The 21798-nt window shown below is 39.6% G+C and overlaps 1 protein-coding gene across 4 annotated transcripts in view; it reads left to right on the top strand.

The window, feature by feature from the left end:
• ACER3 (alkaline ceramidase 3) overlaps positions 1-21798 on the top strand; it is a 158914-nt gene continuing 137116 nt past the window's right edge. For 2 of the 4 annotated variants that reach the window (XM_011938947.1, XM_011938946.1), the window contains exon 1: positions 7-112. In XM_011938947.1, coding sequence (XP_011794337.1) covers positions 10-112 — 103 coding nt within the window. In that variant the 5' untranslated portion in view covers positions 7-9. Of the gene's footprint in view, positions 113-21798 lie in introns of all 4 variants that reach the window. The other 2 variants (XM_011938949.1, XM_011938948.1) reach the window with 2 other exon arrangements.

Here is a 21798-nt window from a genome sequence, read left to right as displayed (position 1 = left end):
GGCGGCGCGATGGCCCCGGCCGCGGACCGGGAGGGCTACTGGGGCCCCACGACCTCCACGCTGGATTGGTGCGAGGAGAACTACTCCGTGACCTGGTACATCGCCGAGTTCTGTGAGTGTGGCCTGAGGCGGGAGTGGGGGTGAGAGGGCACACGCCGTGTGAGGAAGGCAAAGGGCGAACCTGGCCGCGAGGGGAGGTGCCAGGCCTGGCCCCGGGTGCTGGAATGCGGCGCCCTGGGCCAGCGGGAGGCTGAGAGGAGCGGGCCGGGAGTCCACTGCGTAGAGGGAGGAGTGCCGGGGTCTGGGCGGGGGAAGGGGGCCTGAGGATTGGGGGGAGCAGAAGAGCAGTGGGAAGTGGGGAGCCCCTGCTGGACCTAAGGGGGAAAGCCTGAGGAGCCGGGTTGGGAATGGGAATTCCCGCCCGAGAGCGGAGTGGGGCTAGGCTGGAAGATTGGAGGACCCTTGGAATGAGGGCCCAGGACACCTGCTCTGCTGTTGCCACCACCAGAAGGGGATAGTTCCTAGCTTCGTCTTTCCCCCAGTCCGTGAGAATTTTTACCGCCTTTCCCTCCCCTTTTCACTAGAATATTAGACCTCCTCGCTCACCTCCAGAAAACGGTTTCACCAGTCTGAGATCTGAACCATCCCACCCCTATCCCCCAGGTTGTCTTAAAAGTACCAGAGGTCATCTGCTCTCTGAGTATGATTATTCAACTGTCATCTTGCACCAAGAGTCGAAGGCATCTTGCACCTAGTCTGTACCTTCTGCTCCCACCAGGTTGCCAAGAGTACAAAGGACCAAGTCCCTGCTCCATTCTGTCCTATCCAACTATCTAGGAGTTAGGGGTTATCTGAGGACACTACTTCCACCAACTGCACCTTCTGAGGATTTAAGAATTCTTCTTTAGCTGCGGCTCTGTCAGGCTCTGCTGGTCAGGTTGGGCTTGTTCTGTGTGCCTGTGTGTGTGTGTCTGTCTGTTTTCCTAGGCGATTTTTCCTGCGAGGCTAGGAGAAATCTGCCACTTCTTTTTCTATTCATTTAATCAGGTTTTGAGAGCACAATATTTGATGCTTCTTTTAGGTACCTGCTTCTGGCAAAGTGCAGAGAACATCCTTTGGCTAACGATTACTGCCTTCTTTTAGTTGGATCTACTTCTCAGGACGTGAAGTGAAACTCTTCTTAACCTCATTGTTGAGTCCTGCTCCCAGGCATCTGTGCATGGCTTTGTAGAAAAGAGGCAAGCATATCATGACAAATGGTCCCACTTTATTCTGTTCTGGTAATTGGCTAAGTTTCCACAAAAAAAAAAAAAAAAGAACACTTTTTGCAGTTTTCAGGACTTTAGTACTATTCTCTTATGACCATGATTTAGGCTGAGAGTCACTTTTCTTGAACTATTAGTTTAAATTAATTATTTTTACATAATCATGGAGAAATATGGGCAAAGGGATCATTTGTCATGCAATTACTTGGGAACCATATGTTGGCAAAGGAAGCACTTTACCAGTTAGTTTGTTGTTAGATCACTTTGGCAAGCCCATGCCTGGTCCAGAGAACAATGACCACGAGGGAAGAGATGTAAAATCATGCACTCTGTGCTGGAAATATGTAACATGGAAAAGAGGAATTCAAGAGTCTTCAAATATTGGATGGGCTATCATATAGAATAATTTTTTTTATTTATTTAGAATCTGCAATTAGGGCCTATGGGCAGAAACTAACTATAATGGGGAAAAGTTGACTTCAATGTAAGGAAAAACCTTCTAACCAATGATATGGGAAAGGTTGGCTTGGGGGACAGAGGACTTTCTGTCACTGAAAATGTTAAATCAGACATTGTTCAATGAACTCGTGAATATTTTTGGAGGAAAAATTTATTTAGTTGAGAAAAGGGGCTGGCCTTAGTTGGTCTTTAGATCCTTTGCAGCTTTATGGGTCTATGCAGGTAATAATGACTCTTAGTTTAGAACCAAGGTTTTGGATTCAAATCAAAAGAAAACACTGGGCTGGGCATTGTGGCCCATGCCTGTAATGCCAGCATTTTGGGAGGCCAAGGCAGGAGTATTGCTTGAAGCCAGGAATTTGAGTCCAGCCTGGCAACATAATGAGACCCTGTCTCCATAAAAAAATAAAACAATTAGATATGCGTGGTGGTTTGTGCCTGTAGTCCTAGCTACTTAGGAGACTGAGATGGGAAGATCACTTGAGCCCAGGAGTTCAGGGTTGCTGTGAGCTGTAATTGTGCCACGGCACTCCAGCCTGGGCAAGAGTTAGACCCTATTTCTACAAAAAAAAAAGATAAAAAATGCAAAGAGAGAAAACTGGCAGTTAAGTCATGTGGACTATGAGAGAGCAAGATACTGTGTTCTGGCAGATAGCTCTGAGAAATGGGAAATGACATTTGTTCTCAATGTGCTCAGAAGAGGAAACTCTGAGCAGACTGCAGGGAGGGTTTTGACATAGGAATCAGAGGGGTTGCAAGAAGAGAATGAGTGAGTGTTGGCAGCCCTTTGCGCATGCACCTTGGGAGAAAATCATCTGGAGGAAGTTGAGGTCAAGTCATCTTACCATAGCAAGTCATGAGTATCTATAATAATATATCTTGGACTAAGAGAATTTGATCTTTGAAAGATATGCTGATTAATATAAATATGTTTAAAATATGTGTTTAAAGCAAATGCAATATTAACATCATGAAGTATTTACATTAATGATAGTATTGATGGTAATATTAAAGGTAATGTAATAATAGCTATTATCTAAGTGGTCACTATGTACTACACTTTGCTAAGCACTTCATATATCTTATCTCTTTTGATCTTTGCAGTAATTTCAAAAAGAAGGTATTATTATCCCCATTTCAAAGATAAGGACATTGAAGCTCTAAGAAACAATTTACCTAAGATTACAGTAAGTGATGTAGAGATGGTATTCACATTGAGGTCTGACTCTAAAGCTACTATCCATGTTACCTTTTCATCGTTACTTTTATCACACATTCATTGTTTTGCCCCTATATTCAAGAAAGGAAGACAGATATGAAATACTATGCTCTCACAAAGGACAAATTGAACAACTATTCAGTTTACTCAACTGTCTTTCAGCATTAGAATATATGTATTTTAGGGAATAATGAAGAGTCTGGGGAATTGCATATTCAGATATGGCAGTGGTTCTCAGTCACTTTCAGCACCTGAAAACTCTTCTGAGCATCAGTTTAAATTCCTTTTGTTTGAACATATTGTAAGGACCAGGGGAAAAGGTCTCTCATTGTGAAATCATAAGCCACTTGATGTGCCAGAAGTTAGAGGTACAGGCAGTCCTTGCTTTGCATAATAGTGTGGGACCATACAAATGACTGTGCAAGTTAAAACCAGGTACCACTATGGTAATAATCAATGGGAAAAGTTATGATTGTTCTGTGACCTTTAAAACTTTTTGTCAAACATTGTAAACTCTCTTACTGTTGGTTATGAATATATAGGGAAATGAAAAAAGTAAGCATGTTTATTTAGTACACTTTGAAACATTAAAAACATTGAGAAATAAACTTTTTTCTTTATAAAGATCACTTATCAAGATAAGTGATCCATTCATAATATGGAATGAGTTTTTTTTTTTGTTTTTTTTTTTTTGAGGTAGAGTCTCGCTCTGTTGCCGAGGCTGGAATGCAGTGTCGCTATCTCGGCTCACTGCAGCCTCCACCTCCTGGGTTCAAGCAGTTCTCCTGCCTCAGCTTCCCAAGTAGCTGTGATTACAGGTGCTTGACACCACACCTGGCTAATTTTTGTATTTTTAGTGGAGACGAGGTTTCACCATGTTGGCCAGGCTGGTCTTGAGCTCCTGACCTCAAGTGATCCACCTGCTTCAGCCTCCCAAAGTGCTGGGATTACAGGCATGAACCTCCATGCGCAGTTGTCTTTTTTCTTTTAAATTAAAAAACGTTTTTTTTTAAGCCAGCTACAGCTACACTAATGAGGGCCATCAGGTTTTGGGGTTTTTCTTGAGACAAGGTCTACCTCTCTTGCTTAGGCTGGAGTGCAGAGGCACAATCAGAGCTCACTGCAGCCTCCACCTCCCAGGCTCAAGCGATCCTGCCACCCCAGACCCCATAGCTGGGACTACAGGCGTGTGCCACCATGCCCAGCTAATTTTTTTTTTTTTCTGGATTTTTAGTAGAGACAGGATTTTGCCATGTTGCACAAGCTGGTCTCAAACTCCTGAGCTCAAGCAGTCCTCCCACTTCAGCCTCCCAACGTGTTGGGATTATAGGCATGAGCCACCATGCCCAGCTGGGATGAGTACTATCCCTTCATGAATTCTTTTCTAATTTGTATCAGCTTCCAAAATTTATCCTTTGCACTTTTAATATTGTGAAATCTCTCCGAGAGTTCCTTTAATGCAAAGTTGTTTTTGTTTTTGAGACGGAGTCTCGCTCTGTAGACCAGACTGGAGTGCAGTGGCACAATCTTGGCTCACTGCAAGCTCCGCCTCCCGGGTTCACGCCATTCTGCTGCCTCAGCCTCCTGAGTAGCTGTGACTACAGGCGCATGCCACCATGCCTGGCTAATTTTTTTTTGTATTTTTAGTAGAGACAGGGTTTCACCGTGCGAGCCAGGATGGTCTCGATCTCCTGACCTCATGATCCACCCGCCTCAGGCTCCCAAAGTGCTGGGATTCCAGGCATGAGCCAACGCACCCGGCCACAAAGTTTTTTTTTGTTAGCATCATTTCTCCTGGGACATCTTTATCCTTTTCACCACAACTACTTTATTCATTTATGTTGATAAGTTTGCCTTCACTTTCTCTGAATTCCTCAGGCTGCTTTTTCTCTTAATTTTTTTATTTTTATTTTTATTTTGAGACGGAGTCTCGCTCTGTCACCCAGGCTGGAGTGCAATGGTGCAATCTTGGCTCACTGCAACCTCCACCTCCCGGGTTCAAGCAATTCTCTTGCCTCAGCCACCCACATAGCTGGGATTACAGGAGTGCACCACCATGCCCAGCTAATTTTTGTATTTTTAGTAGAGACGGGGTTTCACCATGTTGGCCAGGCTGGCCTCAAACGCCTGACCTCAAGTGATTCACCCGCCTCGGCCTCCCAAAGTGCTGGGATTACAGGTCTGAGCCACCTTGTCCAGCATCTTTTTTTTTTTTTTTTTTTTTTTTTTTTGAGACAAAGTCTTACTCTGTCGCCCAGGCTGGAGTGCAGTGGCGTGATCTTGGCTCACTGCAACGTCCGCCTCCCAGGCTCAAGCGATCCTCCCACCTCAGCCTCCCAAGTAGCTGGGAGGTACGCATCACCATACCTGGCTAATTTTTGTATTTTTTTGGTAGAGATGGGGTTTCACCATGTTGGCCAGGATGGTCTTGAACTCCTGGCCTCAAGTGATCCGCTCATCTCAGCCTCCCAAAGTGCTGGAATTACAGGTCTGAGCCACTACGCCCAGCCCCTCAGACTACATATTGAGAGTCCCTTGAATGACAGTAGCATCAGCATTCTTATGGTCAGCTATTTCTTCTATAATTCTATTTACATTTGATTGGAATTTTACTTCCAACATTGTACATTTTTGTTTCTCTGCTACCCTTTCATCATTCTTGGCCAGTTCTCTCTTTCTGCACTTTTTGTAACATGGCACATAAGTTTATCACCCTGAGACAAGGAGGCAGCTCAACTACAGAAAGCTTTGCTTTCTGTACATGAACTGAATAACCGGTACCAGGTTCACTGTGACTGATCACCAACAGACATTGAAAGAAGTGACCTGGTTGGTCACTGATGGTGATGTACCTCTGTTATTTGTATAATGATTTGTGGACTTAAGATATAGCAGTGAAGTCTGTACTATATTCAGCTACTCACAATTAGTATACAGTGGTAACTGAAATTTGAATTGTGTCATTGGGTAATTGGTGTTATTTAACTAAACTATGATCACTGAAATTTGAGCATATTGGAACCCTGCAAAGTGAATATTGTGTATTTCTAATCCTCAGAACATTCCTATCAAGGAATGTTAGATGTGGTTACCCCATTGTAAAGAGAAGGACGCTGAGTCTTGGAGAAGTTAGTTAAATAAGCAGCTCAGCATCATACAGCTATTAAGAGGCAGAAACGGTATTCAAATTTAGGTCTCACAACTCTTTCTACCAAGATATACTATCTATACAAAGTGGAGTTTCAGGTGCTGTTGATTTAATGGAAGAAATATTACATAAAGGGAAATGGAGGGGAATTCTAATATTTACCTACAGCTTCATGATGTGAGCCATCATGCCCAGGCCACATTTTCTTTATTCATTCTTCTGACAGCATAAACTTGGGTTACTTCTACCTCTTGGCTATTGTGAATAATGCTGCTGTGAACATGGGTGTTCAGAAAAGAATTACCCAGTTAAAAGTCATTCAGAATGTTTTATTTATTCAGCAGATATTTACTGAGTACCTATTTTGTCACTGACTAAGACTGTAAAACCATTTGAAGACAGCTTCTCTGTTCAAAGTAGCTGAGAGGGCCAGGCATGGTGGTTCATGCCTGTAATCCCAGCACTTTGGGAGGCCAAGGCAGACGGATCACTTGAGGTCATGAGTTGGTGACCAGCCTGGCCAACATGATGAGACACTGTCTCTACTAAAAGTACAAAAATTTGCCAGGTGTGGTGGTGTGTGCCTGTAGTCCCAGCTACTTGGGAGGCTGAGGCAGGAGAATCACTTGAACCTTGGAGGTGGAGATTGCAGAGAGCTGACATCGTGCCACTGCACTCCAGCCTCAGTGACAGAGTGAGACTCTGTCTCAAAAAAAAAAAAAAAAAAAAAGCAGCCGAGAGGCCAGGAGGAGTATGAACAGACAAATACAAACAGGCATATTCTTTCAGGCGAAATGCATTCCCGAAAACGTATTTGATCAAGGAATGTCCAAGAATTGACATATTATTAGGAGGGGTTTATCTATCAAAAAGCTAAAAAATAAAAAATAAATAAACAAAAGAAAGCTAAAAAAATACTTGAAAATTCCCAATTATGGTTTTTATAGGACTTACCTCACCTCAGTCTGAGGAGGTAACCTGGTTGGTATGACTTTCATGGATGGGAAGAATGGCTGTTATGATCTAGTATGATCATCTTGCCATATCCTTTTGTCCATGAGTGAGAATGGTTCAAGTTAGGTATTGTTCTTTCTCATAGGTTTGCTGCCTCTCTCCCCATCCTGTTTGCAGGAAGTAGGCAGAAGGAAAGTAGGGCAGCCTTCAGTCTTTATACCTTTACTATGGGATTCACTTAGATGGGGGAACAAGGTCTTTTTCTTCCTTGCTGCTGCAGCACAAGTCAGAAGGGGTTTTTATCAGCTACCTCTGCCATACAGGTATGCCATGAAAGGCATTTGACTGCTTGTAGCCCTTTGCTATATTTCTTTATTTTTATTTTTATTTTTATTTTTTTGAGAAGGAGTCTCACTCTGTCGCCAGGGCTGGAGTGCAGTGGCTGCATCTCAGCTCACTGCAAGCTCCGCCTCCCGGGTTTACGCCATTCTCCTGCCTCAGCCTCCCAAGTAGCTGGGACTATAGGCACCCGCTACCTCGCCTGGCTAGCTTTTTGTATTTTTTAGTAGAGACGGGGTTTCACTGTGTTAGCCAGGATGGTCTCGATCTCCTGACCTCGTGATCTGCCCATCTTGGCCTCCCAAAGTGCTGGGATTACAGGCTTGAGCCACTGCGCCCGGCCGCTGTATTTCTTTTCTTTTCCTTTTCTTGGGTTCCTTCCTGCCATTTTCCCTGAAAAGCAACCTCAAGTTAGTGAGCACATGTCAGGCTTCTTTTTTGGTCTTGGGACTCTGTGGGCTGGCAGAGGTGACATCCCTGTCATATGAAGGAAGTGCTCCTTTCTCTGAAGGTTATTGACAAGCAAGCAGCACTGCCTCCAAATTATAACTCAAAAGCTCATAAGTCAACTGAAGAATGAAGGCCAAATGAAAGGACAAATTGAGTGTACAAAAGAGTTTAGGTTTAATATATCTGTGATTGTGTGTGTGTGTGTGTGTGTGTGTGTGTGTGTGTGTGTGTAGCCCATGGTTCCTGGCTCATAACTCTCATATTCTTTTTTAGAGTCTTTTATTATAATGTTGGGGCACTGTAGGCCTCAAAGAAGGCCTCAGGAAACAGAATCTCTGTCTCTCTGGTCTTCCCCTGCCCTTCTGTCACCTACCCAAGGCAGGACTCTAATCTGACTGTGGGTCACAAAACCCTCATTAGAGAGAGAGTCCTGCCCCATACCCTGGAGGATGGAATGCTGCAGAGAGAAGCCAAGAGGAATCTGAACAGACAGGCTTTGCTGGGTTTCCCCACTCAGTCTATTAATATTAGACTATACCCTTTTTGTCCAGTCATATTTCAACATGGTTGTTCATGCTTCAATCATGCCTATCCAATGAAGTCTCCATAAAAGGTTCAAGAGGACAGGTTTGGAGAACTTCCAGATAGCTGAACAGGTGGAGGCTGACAGGAAGGTGAACAAGAACTCATCCACATATTAGGAGGGTGCTGCACTCCAAATCTATGGGGACAGAACCTCCTGTGCTCAGGACCCTTCCAGACCTGCCCCTGTGTATCTCTTCTTCTGGCTGTTTATTTGTAAACTTTGAAATGTCCTTTGTAATAAAATAATAAGCCTGTTTCCCTGGTTCTGTAAGCCTCTGCCCTGGACTTGGGACAGGTGTCTGAAGGATGGGGGCAGTTTTGGGGGCTGAGTCCTCAACCTGTAGGATTTGACACTATCTCGAGGTAGATAATGTTAGAATTGAATTGGAGGACACCCAGCTGGTGTCTGCTATAGAACTGATTGCTATAGAACTGATTGGGTTTCCACACACACACTTGGTCACAGAAGTCTTCTGTGATGATTGTTGGGTTGTGAGAACAGAGGAAAAACAGTTTGAGTTATGCAACAGTATCCAAATCAGACTGCCAGTTAATTGCTTTAGGTGCTATGATTGCTTATTACAAACTTAAAACATAGATAGGTTCATAAAGGTTTTAGAATGTTAGTGCTGCAAGAGCTACCATACCAACTATTTATTTATCTTTAATTGTGGAAAAATACACATAATGTAAAATTTATCTTCTTAACCATTTTAAATGTACGTACAGTTCGGTAGTCGGTAGTGTTAAGTACATTCACACTGTTGGGCAATCAATTTCCAGAACTCTTCATGTTGCAAAACTAAAACTCTGTATCCATTAATCAACTCCCCATTTTCTCCTCCTTCTAGTTGCTGGCAACCACCCTTCTACTTTCTGTCTCTATAAATTTGACTAAGTACCTCGTATAAGTTGAACCATACAGTACTTGTCTTTTTGTGAGTGTTTTATTTCACTTGGTGTAATGTCCTCAAGGTTCACACATGTTGTAGCAATCAGAATTTCCTTCCTTTTTAAGGCTGTATAGTATTTTATTGTATGTATTTGCCACATTTTCTGTTTTTTGAGAAAGGGTCTCATTCTGTCGCTTACGCTGGAGTGCAGTGGCATGATCATGGCTGACTGTAGCCTCGACCTCCTGGGCTCAAGTGATCCTCCCACCTCAGCCTTCCAAGTAGATGGGACCACAGATGTGTGCCACCACACCTGTCTTTTTTTTTTTTTTTGTAGAGATGAGATCTCACTATGTCACCCGAGCTAGTCTCGAACTCCTGGGCTCCAGTGATCCTCCCAAGGTACTGGGATTACAGGTGTGAGCCACTATGCTTGGGCCACATTTTTTATTCATTCTTCTGTCAGTGTACACTTGGGTTGCTTCTACCCCTTGGCTATTGTGAATAACGCTGCTGTGAACATGGGTGTACAAATGTCTCTTCAAGACCCCTGAGGTGGAACTGCTGGACCATGTGGTAACAGAGTAGCTATTTTAACCTTTCATTATAAAGAAGCCTTTTAAAAAATTTCTTTCATGGGTGCCATGAATTTATCACTCTTACATAAATTGTAATTTATTATTCCTACATAAATTACAATTGTTAGTGGACTTTATCCCTGTTTTAATTAATCAAAGGTACATGTAACTCAATCAGATAAGTTCTAGATACTATTACCATGCTGTAATGATTATATGAGATATAGCCACTAACTAATTAGTTTAATGCATTGATATAAAACAAAACAGCATAATATTTTCATTACAGTCTTCTTGTGGATAAATGTGATTTTTGAAATATTAAAAATAGCCAATAGAAATAATAATAGCTAAAATTCATGGAGTTTAATGTACAAAGTTCTGAGTGTATTATCTGATAAGAACTCTTATTACAATCCTTACAACAACTCTTAAATTAGGTTCTGTAGTCCTGTTTTAAAGATCAGGAAATTTAGGGCAGACAGGGATTAAATAATTTGTCTAAAGTTTTCTACTTTGCAAGTGGCAAAGCAAAGAATTAAACTCATGCTCTGACTTCCAGAGTGCATTCTCATTCTCTCTTCCTGTTTTACTTTTGCTATTAGCTTTTTGAGGTATAATTTACTTACAATAAAATGCATCTATTTTAAGTATATAGTGTAAAGCAAAAAGTATCTGAGAAAGGTTTCAGCCAATTTACAAGTTTTTTTTGCCAGGGTTAAGGATCATGACCTGTGACACAGCCTCAGGAAGTCTTGAGAACATTTGCCTAAGGTGGCTGGGTTACAGCTTCATTTTATGTTTTAGGGAGACATAAGATGTCAATCAGTACAGGTAAGGTATACATTGGTTCAGTCTAGAAAGGTGGGACAACTTGAAGTGGTGAGTAGGGGGCACAGCTTACAGGTCATAGGTGGATTTAAAGATTTTCTGGGCCAGGCGCGGTGGCTCACGCCTGTAATCTCAGCACTTTGGGAGGCCAAAATGGGCGGATCGCAAGGTCAGGAGATCGAGACCATCCTGGCTAACATGGTGAAACCCTGTCTCTACTAAAAATACAAAAAACAAAATTAGCTGGGCATGGTGGCAGGCACCTGTAGTCCCAGCTACACGGGAGGCTGAGGCAGGAGAATGGCATGAATCCGGGGGATGGAGCTTGCAGTGAACCGAGATCGCGCCACTGCACTCCAGCCTGGGCAACAGAGTGAGACTCCATCTCAAAAAAAAAAAAAAAAAAAAGATTTTCTGATTGGCAATTGATTGAAAGAGTTAAGTTATTATTTAAAGCCTTGGAATCAATAGAAATCAGTATCTGGGTTAAGATAAGGGGTTGTAGAGACCAAGGTTCTTATTATGTAGATGAAGTCTCGTTGGTGGCTGCCCTTAGAGGGAATAGATGGCAAATGTTTCCTATTCAGACCTTTAAAAGATGCTAGACTCTAGCTAATCTCTTCAGGATCAGAAAACAAGCTGGAAAGGGAAAGAAATTCTCTATAGAATGTAAATTTCCTCTATAAGAGACAGGTTTGCAGGGCCATTTCACATTATGTCAAAAAACATATTTTGGGTAAAGAACTTTGATTTCTTGCAGGGCCTTGCTATTTATCTATTTATCAAGTGATGGTATATTAGAGTCAGGTTGGAATTTGGTATCTTGTTGCTCTAAAAAGTCTGTTCTGTCAGTCTTAGGATCTCTATTTTTTAATGTTAATGCTGGTCAATTGTGTGCCTGAACTCCAAAGAGTATAATGAGGCATATCTGACCCCTCTCTCCACCCACCACCCCCCTTCATCCCCTAACTTTACCCCCCAAACCTTGGCATGGACTGAACTTTTTTTTTTGAGACTGAGTCTCACTTTGTCACCAAGGCTGGAGTACAGTAGCGCCATCTTGGCTCACTGCAACCTCTGCCTCCTGGGTTCAAATGATTCTCCTGCCTCAGCCTCCCAAGTACCTGGGATTACAGGCACGTGCCACCACCCCTGGCTAATTTTTATATTTTTAGTAGAGACAGGGTTTCGCCATGTTGGCCAGGCTTGTCTCGAACTCCGGACCTCAGGTGATCTGCCTGCCTTGGCCTCCCAAAGTGCTGGGATTACAGGTGTGAGCCACCACACCCAGTCTTGAAGTAGCCATTTAATCCCAAAACTATACACTTAACTACCACACTACCCTGTCTTCCTCCCTTATCACTTTTTTAGACCCAAGTGAGTCCAGGGACCTTATGTTGGGAACTAGTGATCTAATGTTCTCATTTTACAAATAGGAAAAAGACCTTGAGAAGTGATCTGCCTAAGATTACATTGAAAATTAGTGGTGAAGCCTAGATTGGAATCTACATTTAGTAGTTTCTCAGTCTGGAAAATGATGGAGCTGAGGATGATGATGTCATTATTGTTGATGTCATATTGTTAATGGGTTACCAGATCACAGGACTTCCCCAAACAAAAAGTTTCTAATGAACTGTTTTATTATGGTGAAGATACCTAACATCTATGAAGTGCTTTACAACAGTGGACCTCAGACTTTAATGTGTATGTGAATTACCTGGGAATCTTGTAAAAACATTCTGGTTTAGTGGATATGGAATGTGGCCTTAGAGTCTGCATTCCTTTTTTTCCTTTTCTTTTTCTTTCTTTCTTTCTTTCTTTTCTTTTCTTTTCTTTTCTTTTTTTTTTTGAGACAAGGTCTCACTCTATTGCCCAGGCTTAAGTTCAGTGGCATGATCATAACTTACTGTAACCTCAAACTCCTGGGTTCAAGGGATCCTCCTGCCTCAGCCTCCCTAATAGCTAGCAATGCAGGTGTCTGCCACCATACCTGGCGATTTTTTAATTTTATTTTTTGTAGAGATGCGGGGAATCTTGCTATGTTGCCCAGGCTGGTCTCGAACTCCTGGCCTCAAGCGATCCTCCCAAAGTGTTAGGATTACAGGCGTAAGCCACCATGCCTGGCTGAGTCTGCATTTCTTAAAAGCTATCAGGTGATTCCAGTGCTGCTGGTCTGGAGACTACACTTGGAGAAACAAGGCTTTAACATACACAAAGCATTTTTATATCTTTTCTCAGTGTTGTCTCTGTTTGTATGTAAGGAAAGTAAGTTCAAAAGGATAAGCAGTTTGTTAAGGATCACAGGGCTGGTACTAAAACCTGGGTGTCTAACTTTGCAAATCAAGTTAGGTGTTGATTACCCTGCACAGTAACAGTAGGCTGAAAACCTGTATGTGAAGGAAAGCTTGAAAAGGATCATTCTGGGTAATGAGCTAAATTGAACTTTTTTATTTCAGAAACAATTTTCATCCCTATTTTCTCTTAGTACCTTTCCCAAGCTTAAATGAAATCACCTTTTAGACTCAAGTCTGTAGTTAGCAGCTAGAGCTTAGTAGGTACTTGAAGTCTGAGTACATTTGAAAGTTTAATCTTGGTATCTGCTCAAGTCTTCAAAGATATTAACTGGAAGAATTGTCATTTGGTAGCACATTTTGGAAGAAATGATTTATTTTTTTAAGTGAAACAGTAATTCGGGTGTGTGTGTGTGTTTGTGTGTGTACATAAGGAGAACAGTACAATTCCTCAAACAGTAATTTGGGGACTTCACTGAGATAGAATACATAGTATAGTAAACATTTAAATGAAAGTCTTGTCCACTCCATTCTTATTTCAGGTTAAGATTTTAAGTTTTTTTTCCAGTTTTTAGAATCTACCTTTGTTCCTTTGCTAGCTATTTCCAATAGTGGGAAAAAACTCACCTGGAGAGTTTTAGGTAGTGCAGAACATTCAAAAGAAGTAAAGGCATGAAGAAACATTTTGGGACCCAGCAAAATGATAGATCCCAAAAGGGACAGTAAAAGCATTTTATGGTTGCATGAAAGTCCTAGATATATTACTTTGGGGAAAGTAAATGGTATAATGGAACAGCTGGCCAATGGACTTGCAGTCAGAATCAAGATTCCTACCTGGACTTCACTCCATTGAGCCTCTGACTTTGAGCAAATCACTTAACCCTATCAAATATCATTTTTCTCATTTTACAAAAACTGATAAAAAGAATGGTTATGAGATTTAAATGGCATGATGCATGTGAAAACACACTGTGAAGTACCTGGCAAATATTAGGTACTCAATGAAGATTAGTTGAATTGGAATCTAATCAAAATAAGTTTAAAAAAAAAAAAAAGCAAAGCTACCCCATGCTTGTTGTGGCTTCCTTACCTGTGGTGATTAGTTTCATCTGTGAACTCGGCTAGGCTATAGTATTCACTTATTTAGTCAAACACTTACCTTGGTGTTGCTATGATGGTATTTAGTAAATGTGGTTAATATCTATAATCAATTGACTTTAGGTAAAGGAGATTACCTTCAATAACATGAATGGCCTCATCCGATCATTTAAAAGGCATTAAACGCAAAAGCTAAGGTTTCCAGGAGAAGAAATTCTGCCTTATGTTTGCAGCTTCACCTCCTGCCTGAGTTTCTAGGGCATGGGAGGTGGGGACGGGGGCAAAGCTTTATTTTGGGAGGTCTACTTGATTCCTTACTTTGGTGGACTTTCCATTTCTCCTTTTCTCCCTCCCTTCTTTCTTCCTTCTTTGATTTGTTTTTAAATTCAGGATTTTTAGATGTTTTCTGTGGGAGGTTCAATTGGATTATCTATATGTCACATATCCTTAACCTGATGCTTTTGCACATGCTGTTGGCTTGTCATTTGTCATTTGTAACTGCATTATCTGAGTCAGTGGGTATCTCTTTAAACCTTGACTGATTACTTCTTAGAGAATTAGGTGCTTTTTCTATTTCCCTTTGAGGACTTCCTATTGACTAAAGGATAAAGACCAAATTCTAACATGGCATGAAGAGCACTTCTTTTTTTTTTTTTTTAGATGGAATCTTGGGCTCTGTTGCCAGACTGGAGTGCAGTGGTGCGATCTTGGCTCAATGCAACCTCCGCCTCCTGGGTTCAAGTGATTCTTGTGCCTCAGCCTCCCAAGTAGCTGGGATTACAGGCATGCCACTACACCCGGCTAATTTTTGTATTTTCAGTAGAGATGGGGTTTCACCATGTTGGCCAGGCTGGTCTCGATCTCCTGACCTCATGATTTGTCCACCTCAGCCTCCCAAAGTGCTGGGATTACAGGCATGAGCCACCGCGCCTGGCCAACGTTTCATTTTTTTAACATGAAATTTTTACACATACAACAAAGTTGGATGAATTCTTCAGTGAATATCCATTCACCTACTAACTAGATTCTACCATTAACATTTTATTACACTTGTTTTTATCACACACTGATTCGTTTTTCCATTCCTTTCCACTCCATTCCATTCCACAATATTCCATTCCATATAGCATTCCATTCCATTCCATTTCATATTCCATTCCATTCCATTCTATTCGTTTTTCCATTCCTTTCTCCATCCATCAGTTCATTTTATTTTTTGATACATTTTGAAGTAAATTGCAGACATCTGTTTGCTTTCCTCTAAATACTAAAGCATATCATTAAAGTTTAATTCCTTGTTTTTTTTCTTTTGATGTAAAATTTACATTCAATGTAATACACAATTTTTTTTTTTTTTTTTTTTTGAGATGGAATCTTGCTGGGTTGCCAAGGCTGGAGTGCAGTGGCATGATCTCAGCTTACTGCAACCTCCCTGTCCCAGGTTCAAACAATTCTGCCTCAGACTCCCAAGTAGCTGGGATTACAGGTGAAGACCACCACACCCGGCTAATTTTTTTATTATTAGTAGAGACGGGGGATTACAGGCATGTGCCACCACACCCAGTTAATTTTTTCATTTTTTTTGTAGAGATGGGGTTTCACCATGTTGGCCAGGATGGTCTAGAACTCCTGACCTCAGGTGATCCTCCCACCTCAGCCTCCCAAAGTGCTGGGATTACAGGCTTAAGCCACTGCACCTGGCCTGTAATACACAAATCTTAAGTTATATTTGCTAGATTTTTAAAAATGCATACACCTATGTAACAACCTCTTTCAAGATGTGGAACTTTACCATCAGCCAGGAAAGTTCCGTCATGCCCCTTCCCTGTTAATCGCTATCTCCATCTTAGCCCTTCTTTCCAGCGTAACCACTGTTGGCTGATTTTTTTTCCCTACCATAGATTAGGTTTGCCTGTTCGAGAACTGCATGGAAATGGACTCATCTAGTATTTACTATTTGGGGTAAGGCTTCTTTTGTTCAGCATGTTTTTGAGATTCATCCATGTTGCTGTGTGGTAGGATTCCACTGTGTGAATATACCACAGTTTGTTAACCCGTTTTCCTGTTGATGGACACATGGCTGTTTTTAGGTGTGGGCAATTATAAGTAAAGCTGCTATAAACATTCTTGAGCAGATCTTTTTGTGGATATATATTTTCATTTCTCACAGGTAAATGCTTAGGATTGGAATAATTGGGTCATAGAGTATGTGTATGTTTAGTTTTATTAGATATTGCCAGACCTTTTCCCAAAGTGGTTGTACCATTTTACACACAGAGTATCTGATCCACATCTTTGTCAACATTTAGTGTCAGTCTTTCAAATTTTAGTCATTCTGGTGGATGTATGGTTGTATCTCATTGTGCTATCCAGTTTATTTTTAACTCTTCAGTCTTTCTTCTTTCGTTTCCTTGCCCTACTTACATTTCACTCTTGCCAAAACAAGCTATTTACATATACCTTAATACCCCGTGCACTTTTTATTGTTCATATTGTTCCCATGAGAGATAATAATAAATTTGTTTTAAAATCATGAAGTTTGTGATGGTTATTCAGCAATAAATACCTGAAAACTGTGTCTGAAGTTGAGTTTTGAGAAATTTTGATTTTCTGTTGTGAAAACTCAGAGTATGTCATATTATACCATGCCTTTTATTCTTAGAAGATGAGACTAAAGAATAAAGGTTAGTACTTTTATAAGCCCATCTGAAGATAACAAAAAATTTTATAAGCATCGTTTTATTTATACCTGCAATGTACTCAAGACTCGAAAGAATTATTTTACCCAATGAAAGCAAGTAAGTAACTCAGGTTTGAAATAATTCAGTTATGAAGCTGGAAAAAAATCTTTGACTCATCATAGGTATAGATTCTTGCTCTAACATATGTTCTTTAACTTTTCACAGCATGCTGCTTTTAACAGCAAGTAGGACTGGCTAGAGTCAGAACTCCAAAACTATGCATGTTAAAATCTTGATGCTGCTCTAAAAGCTATGTTTTTATGATCTTCATTCACTTATTCACTTATACAAAATGATAAGGAGAGATTCTACATAAGATGCTTTTCCTGAAATGAAACATTATGGTTTCTAAGCTATTTCACCTTCTGAGTTGCAGTTTTTCCTTTTTTTCCCCCATTTCTTTTTTTAAGCAGATATGAGGGCAATCTGACTTTGTCTTCTGAAATCCCATTGATTGCTAGAGTTGATTCAATTAATCTTGCCAATCAGATGACTGTTTTGTGTTCAGAAAGTTCAACCTAAAGGTTGACAAATGAAGAGAATTATGACCTTAATAAAGGAGGACAGTCCTTTGGTTAAGAGCAGTCATCACTAAAGAAACATTTAGCACCCTCTGTGTCCTTCCCTGATCCCATCTTTTTCCTTTTCCTCTGGAGATAACCAGTATACTTAATTTAGTGTTTATCATTTCCTAGCTTTTACCACTTTGCATTCCTAAAAATATACTATTTAAGTTTGCTTGTTTTATATTTTATATAAGTGGAATTGTACTATGTGTACATTCTTCCACAACTTGCTTTTTTTTTTTGTTTTTTAACACAAATTGTGCTTGTTAGTATCATTCATGCTCCTGAGAATTGACTGTGTTGATAGATGTAGATTTAGTTCATTTATTTTTGCTGTTGTTTAGAATTCCACTGTATGAATATATTCATTTATCCATTCTTTAATCATTGGACATTTTGTTGTTTCCAGGTTTTTGCTATTACAAATAAGGCTGTTGTGAACATTCTTGTGCATCTTCTGGTACACAGAAATGTAAGGGTTTCTGTATATACTTAGGAGTGTAATTGTTAGAATATAGGTCATGCTCATATTCAACTTTAACTTTTAGGTTGGTGCAAAAGTAATTGCGGTTTTTGCCATACTTTCAGTGACAAAAGCCTCAATTACTTTTGCAGCGACCTAATAGAAGTTCTCGAATTTTTTGGTCTCATGACCCCTTTACACATTTAAAATGTATTGAGGACCCCAAAGAGCTCTGTGAGTTAAATCTATTGGTATTTACTGTATTAGAAGTTAAAACTGAAAAAAATTAAATCTTTATTAATCCATTTAAGATTCGTATTTGTGAGAAATGAGATTTATCCATGTGTTGTATCAGTAGTATGTTTCTTTTGATTGCTGAGAAGTATCCCATTGAATGAATGTAATAGTTTGTTTATCTGTTTTCCTATTGACAGGATACCTGGGCTGTTTCCAGTTTTTGGCTATTATGCATAAAGTTGAACATTCTTAAACAAGTCTTTTTGTGAATGTATATTTTCATTTTTCGTGAATAAATACCTAGGATTGGAATTGCCAGGTTAAGGTTGGTTTATGTTTTAGTTTTCTAAGAGCCTGTGAGACTTTTTCTCCACAGTGATGTATCATTTTTCATTCTCATCATGGAAGTTTTAGGTGCTCTACATCCCCAACAATATTTGATGTTGTCATACTTCTTAATTTTATCCATTCTGGAATGTATGTAGTGGTATCTCATTGTAATTTTAATTAGCATTTACCTGATGTCTGATGATGTTGAGCATATTTTCTTGTGCTTCTTGGTCATATGTATATCTTCTTTTGTGAAGTATCTTTTCAAATCTTTTGCCCATTTAAAAAAATTAGATTGTCTTTTTATCATTGAGTAATAGGGGCTCCTTTCATATTCAGAATATAAGTTCATTTGCCAGATGGATGTTTTGTGACTATTTTCTCCCTGTCTCCCTACTTCATTTTTTTAAAGGAGTTTTTTTGATGAGAAGTTGTATATTTTGATGAAGTCTAATTGATCAGCTTTTTCTTTTACAGTTACTGCTTTTCATAGCTTGTCTATTTCCATGTTTTCTTTTGGAAGCTTTATAGTTAATTGCTTTGTATTCAGGTCTATATCCATCTCAAATTTATTGTCACATATGGTGTAAAGTAAGGATTGAAGTTTATTTTTTCCTCATAGGCATATCCAGTTATTTTAGCACAATTTAACCATGTAATCTTCAAATAGAAGTTTCACTTCTTTCTTTCCAATCTTTATGCACTTTATTTCTTTTGCTTACACTATTGCACTGGCTAGGACCTCCAGGGCAATGTTGAATAGAAATGACATCATGAGTGAACATCCTTGCCTTTTCCTGATTTAAAAAGCAAATAATTCAATATTTCATTATTAGATATAATGTTAGCTATAGGTCTTTTGTAGATATCCTTTATTTGATTGAGGAAGTTCTTGTTGAGTTTTATCATGAATAGGTGTTGGGTTTGTCAAATGTTATTCTTGTGATTTTATCCTTTCTGTTAATATGATTGATTGATTGATTTTTGAATGTTGGATAAACTTTGTTTTGCTGGCCCGCTTAGACATTATATGTTATCCTTTTTATGAGTTGCTGAATTTAATTTGCTTGTATTTTTGGCAGGGTTGATTTTTGCCAGGATTTTTGCATCTTTGTTCATAAGAGATATTTTTCTGACATTCGTTTTTTGTTAGGTTTCTTGCTTCAGGTTTTTAAGTTGTGTTTTTCAAGGAAATTTGTTCATTTCCTCTAAATGGTTGAATATATTGTCATAAAATTATTTCTGACATTTCCTTATTGCTTTTTTAATGTCTGTAGAATCTTGGGTAACTCTGTTCTTTCATTCCTGAAATCAGTAATTTGTATATTCTCTCTTTTTTGATGATTAATCATCCTAATGGTTTATTTGATTTTATTATGTCAGTGGAACAACTTTTGGCTTTGTTAATTTTCTCTACTTTATTCTTATTCTGTTCTTATTTTTTTCCTTCTACTTATTTTTATTTAACGTATTCCTTTTTTGGCTTCATGAGATGAAAGCTTAAAACACTGATTTTAGATCTTTCTTTGTTAATAGAAACATTTAAAGTTGTAAATTTTTCTCTTGGTGCACAAACTGTTTTTCCTCTGTGCTCACAATACAATCAACACAGAAGATTTCTGTGCCCAGATGTGTAGGGATTTCTCCCCACCAACAGAGAAGCAATCAGTTTTGCAGTGGACACTAGCTGGGTATCTTTCAGTTCAATTCTGACACTATCTACTTGGTAGCACCAGATCCACAGGTTGAGGGCTCAGTCCCACAAGACTGTCCTCTACTTCCCAATGCCAGTCGGAAGCCCCATGTTGTTTTACTTGTGTTTCTGATTAACCTGCTATAAATAGGATTAGATTCAGATTCTTCTTGGCCTCTCTGTGCAGCATTCCTTCCTCCAGGGTATGGGATGGGGCCCCTTCTGAAATGGGGGTCTTGTGATTTACCATCAGATATAGTAGCAGAGAATTTATTTATGTCCAGCTCTGAGACAGAAAGGTGAGGGAAGATTAGAGTATATTTTTTAGTTTCTGTGGACTGCCATGGGGAGAAATAACAAGGACTATGGGAGCTATAAGCCAGGAACTGTGGATGAAAACATATATATATGTATGTTATGTATGTATACTATCGCAGTACTCCCTAAGCTTATTGTGCTGGTATTTGGAGGTGGGGACTTTGAGACATAATTAGTTCATGAGGATCTACCCTTATGACTGGGATTAGAGCCCTTGTAAGAAGATGCCAGGGTGGGGTATGGTGGCTCACACCTGTAATACCAGCACTTTGGGAGGGGGAGGTAGGCGGATTGTTTGAGCCCAGGAGTGAGAAACCAGCCTGGGCAACATGGTGAAACTCATCTCTACAAAAATAAAAGAAATTAGCCCTGCATGGTGGTGCACACCTGTAGTCCCAGCTACTTGGGAGGCTGAGGTGGAAGGATTACTTGAACCTTGAAGGTCAATGCTGCAGTGAGGTATGATTGCACCACTGCACTCCAGCCTGGATGACAGAGTAACACAATGTCTCAAAAAAAAAAAAAAAAGAAGTAGAATTCCCAAGCAGATAACAATTTAAATGTTATTAACAGGGCAACAAATTGTCAGGTTTATCTTTGGTTGATGTGGTTTGGTTTGGATCTATCATTTTATTATTGTAATTATACTAGCTGTTTTTTGTTCTTCTCTTGCATTTTAACAAATTATGTAAATATTATTTTAGAATTAAAATATTTTACTATTGCCTTTTTAGTCATTCTTCTTTGCATTATTTATTTAGTGGTTACTCTAGGGATTACAATACATGTCTTTAACTTTTCACAGCCCACTTCATGGACCACTTTATGAAAAATGTAGAAGTTTGCAGAATAAGGCAACTATATAGGCTCATATCCTACCTACCTTGTTCTTTATGCTATAGTTGTTATATATATTACATCTATATGTTATAAACCTCCAAATATCAGCATACTGAAAGTAAACAAGTTATAAATAAGTTAAAAGAAAAAGGAAACATTATTGTCTTTTGTAGCTTACCATTTCTGATGCTCTTCACCTTTATCTGAGGATCTGCATTTCCCTCTGGTATCATTTTCCTTCAGCAAGTTGAGCTTCTCATATCTATAAATTTCTATATTTCATTACATTTTGAAAAACTTGGATCATTATGTATTCAAATTTTTTTCTGCTTCATTCTCTTCTATCCTTTGGCTCCAATTACAGCTATGTTGCATTGTTTATAGATTCATTAGGATCTCTTTAGGATTATTTTGTAAAAAATCTTTTTTTTTTTTTTGAGATGGAGTCTCGCTCTGTCATTCAGGCTGGAGTGCAGTGGCATGATCTCAGCTTACTGCAA

The sequence above is a fragment of the Colobus angolensis genome, unplaced genomic scaffold (assembly GCF_000951035.1).
Source record: "Colobus angolensis palliatus isolate OR3802 unplaced genomic scaffold, Cang.pa_1.0 Scaffold179, whole genome shotgun sequence".
NCBI lineage: Eukaryota > Metazoa > Chordata > Mammalia > Primates > Cercopithecidae > Colobus > Colobus angolensis.
This window is presented reverse-complemented; position numbering and strand designations above follow the sequence as displayed.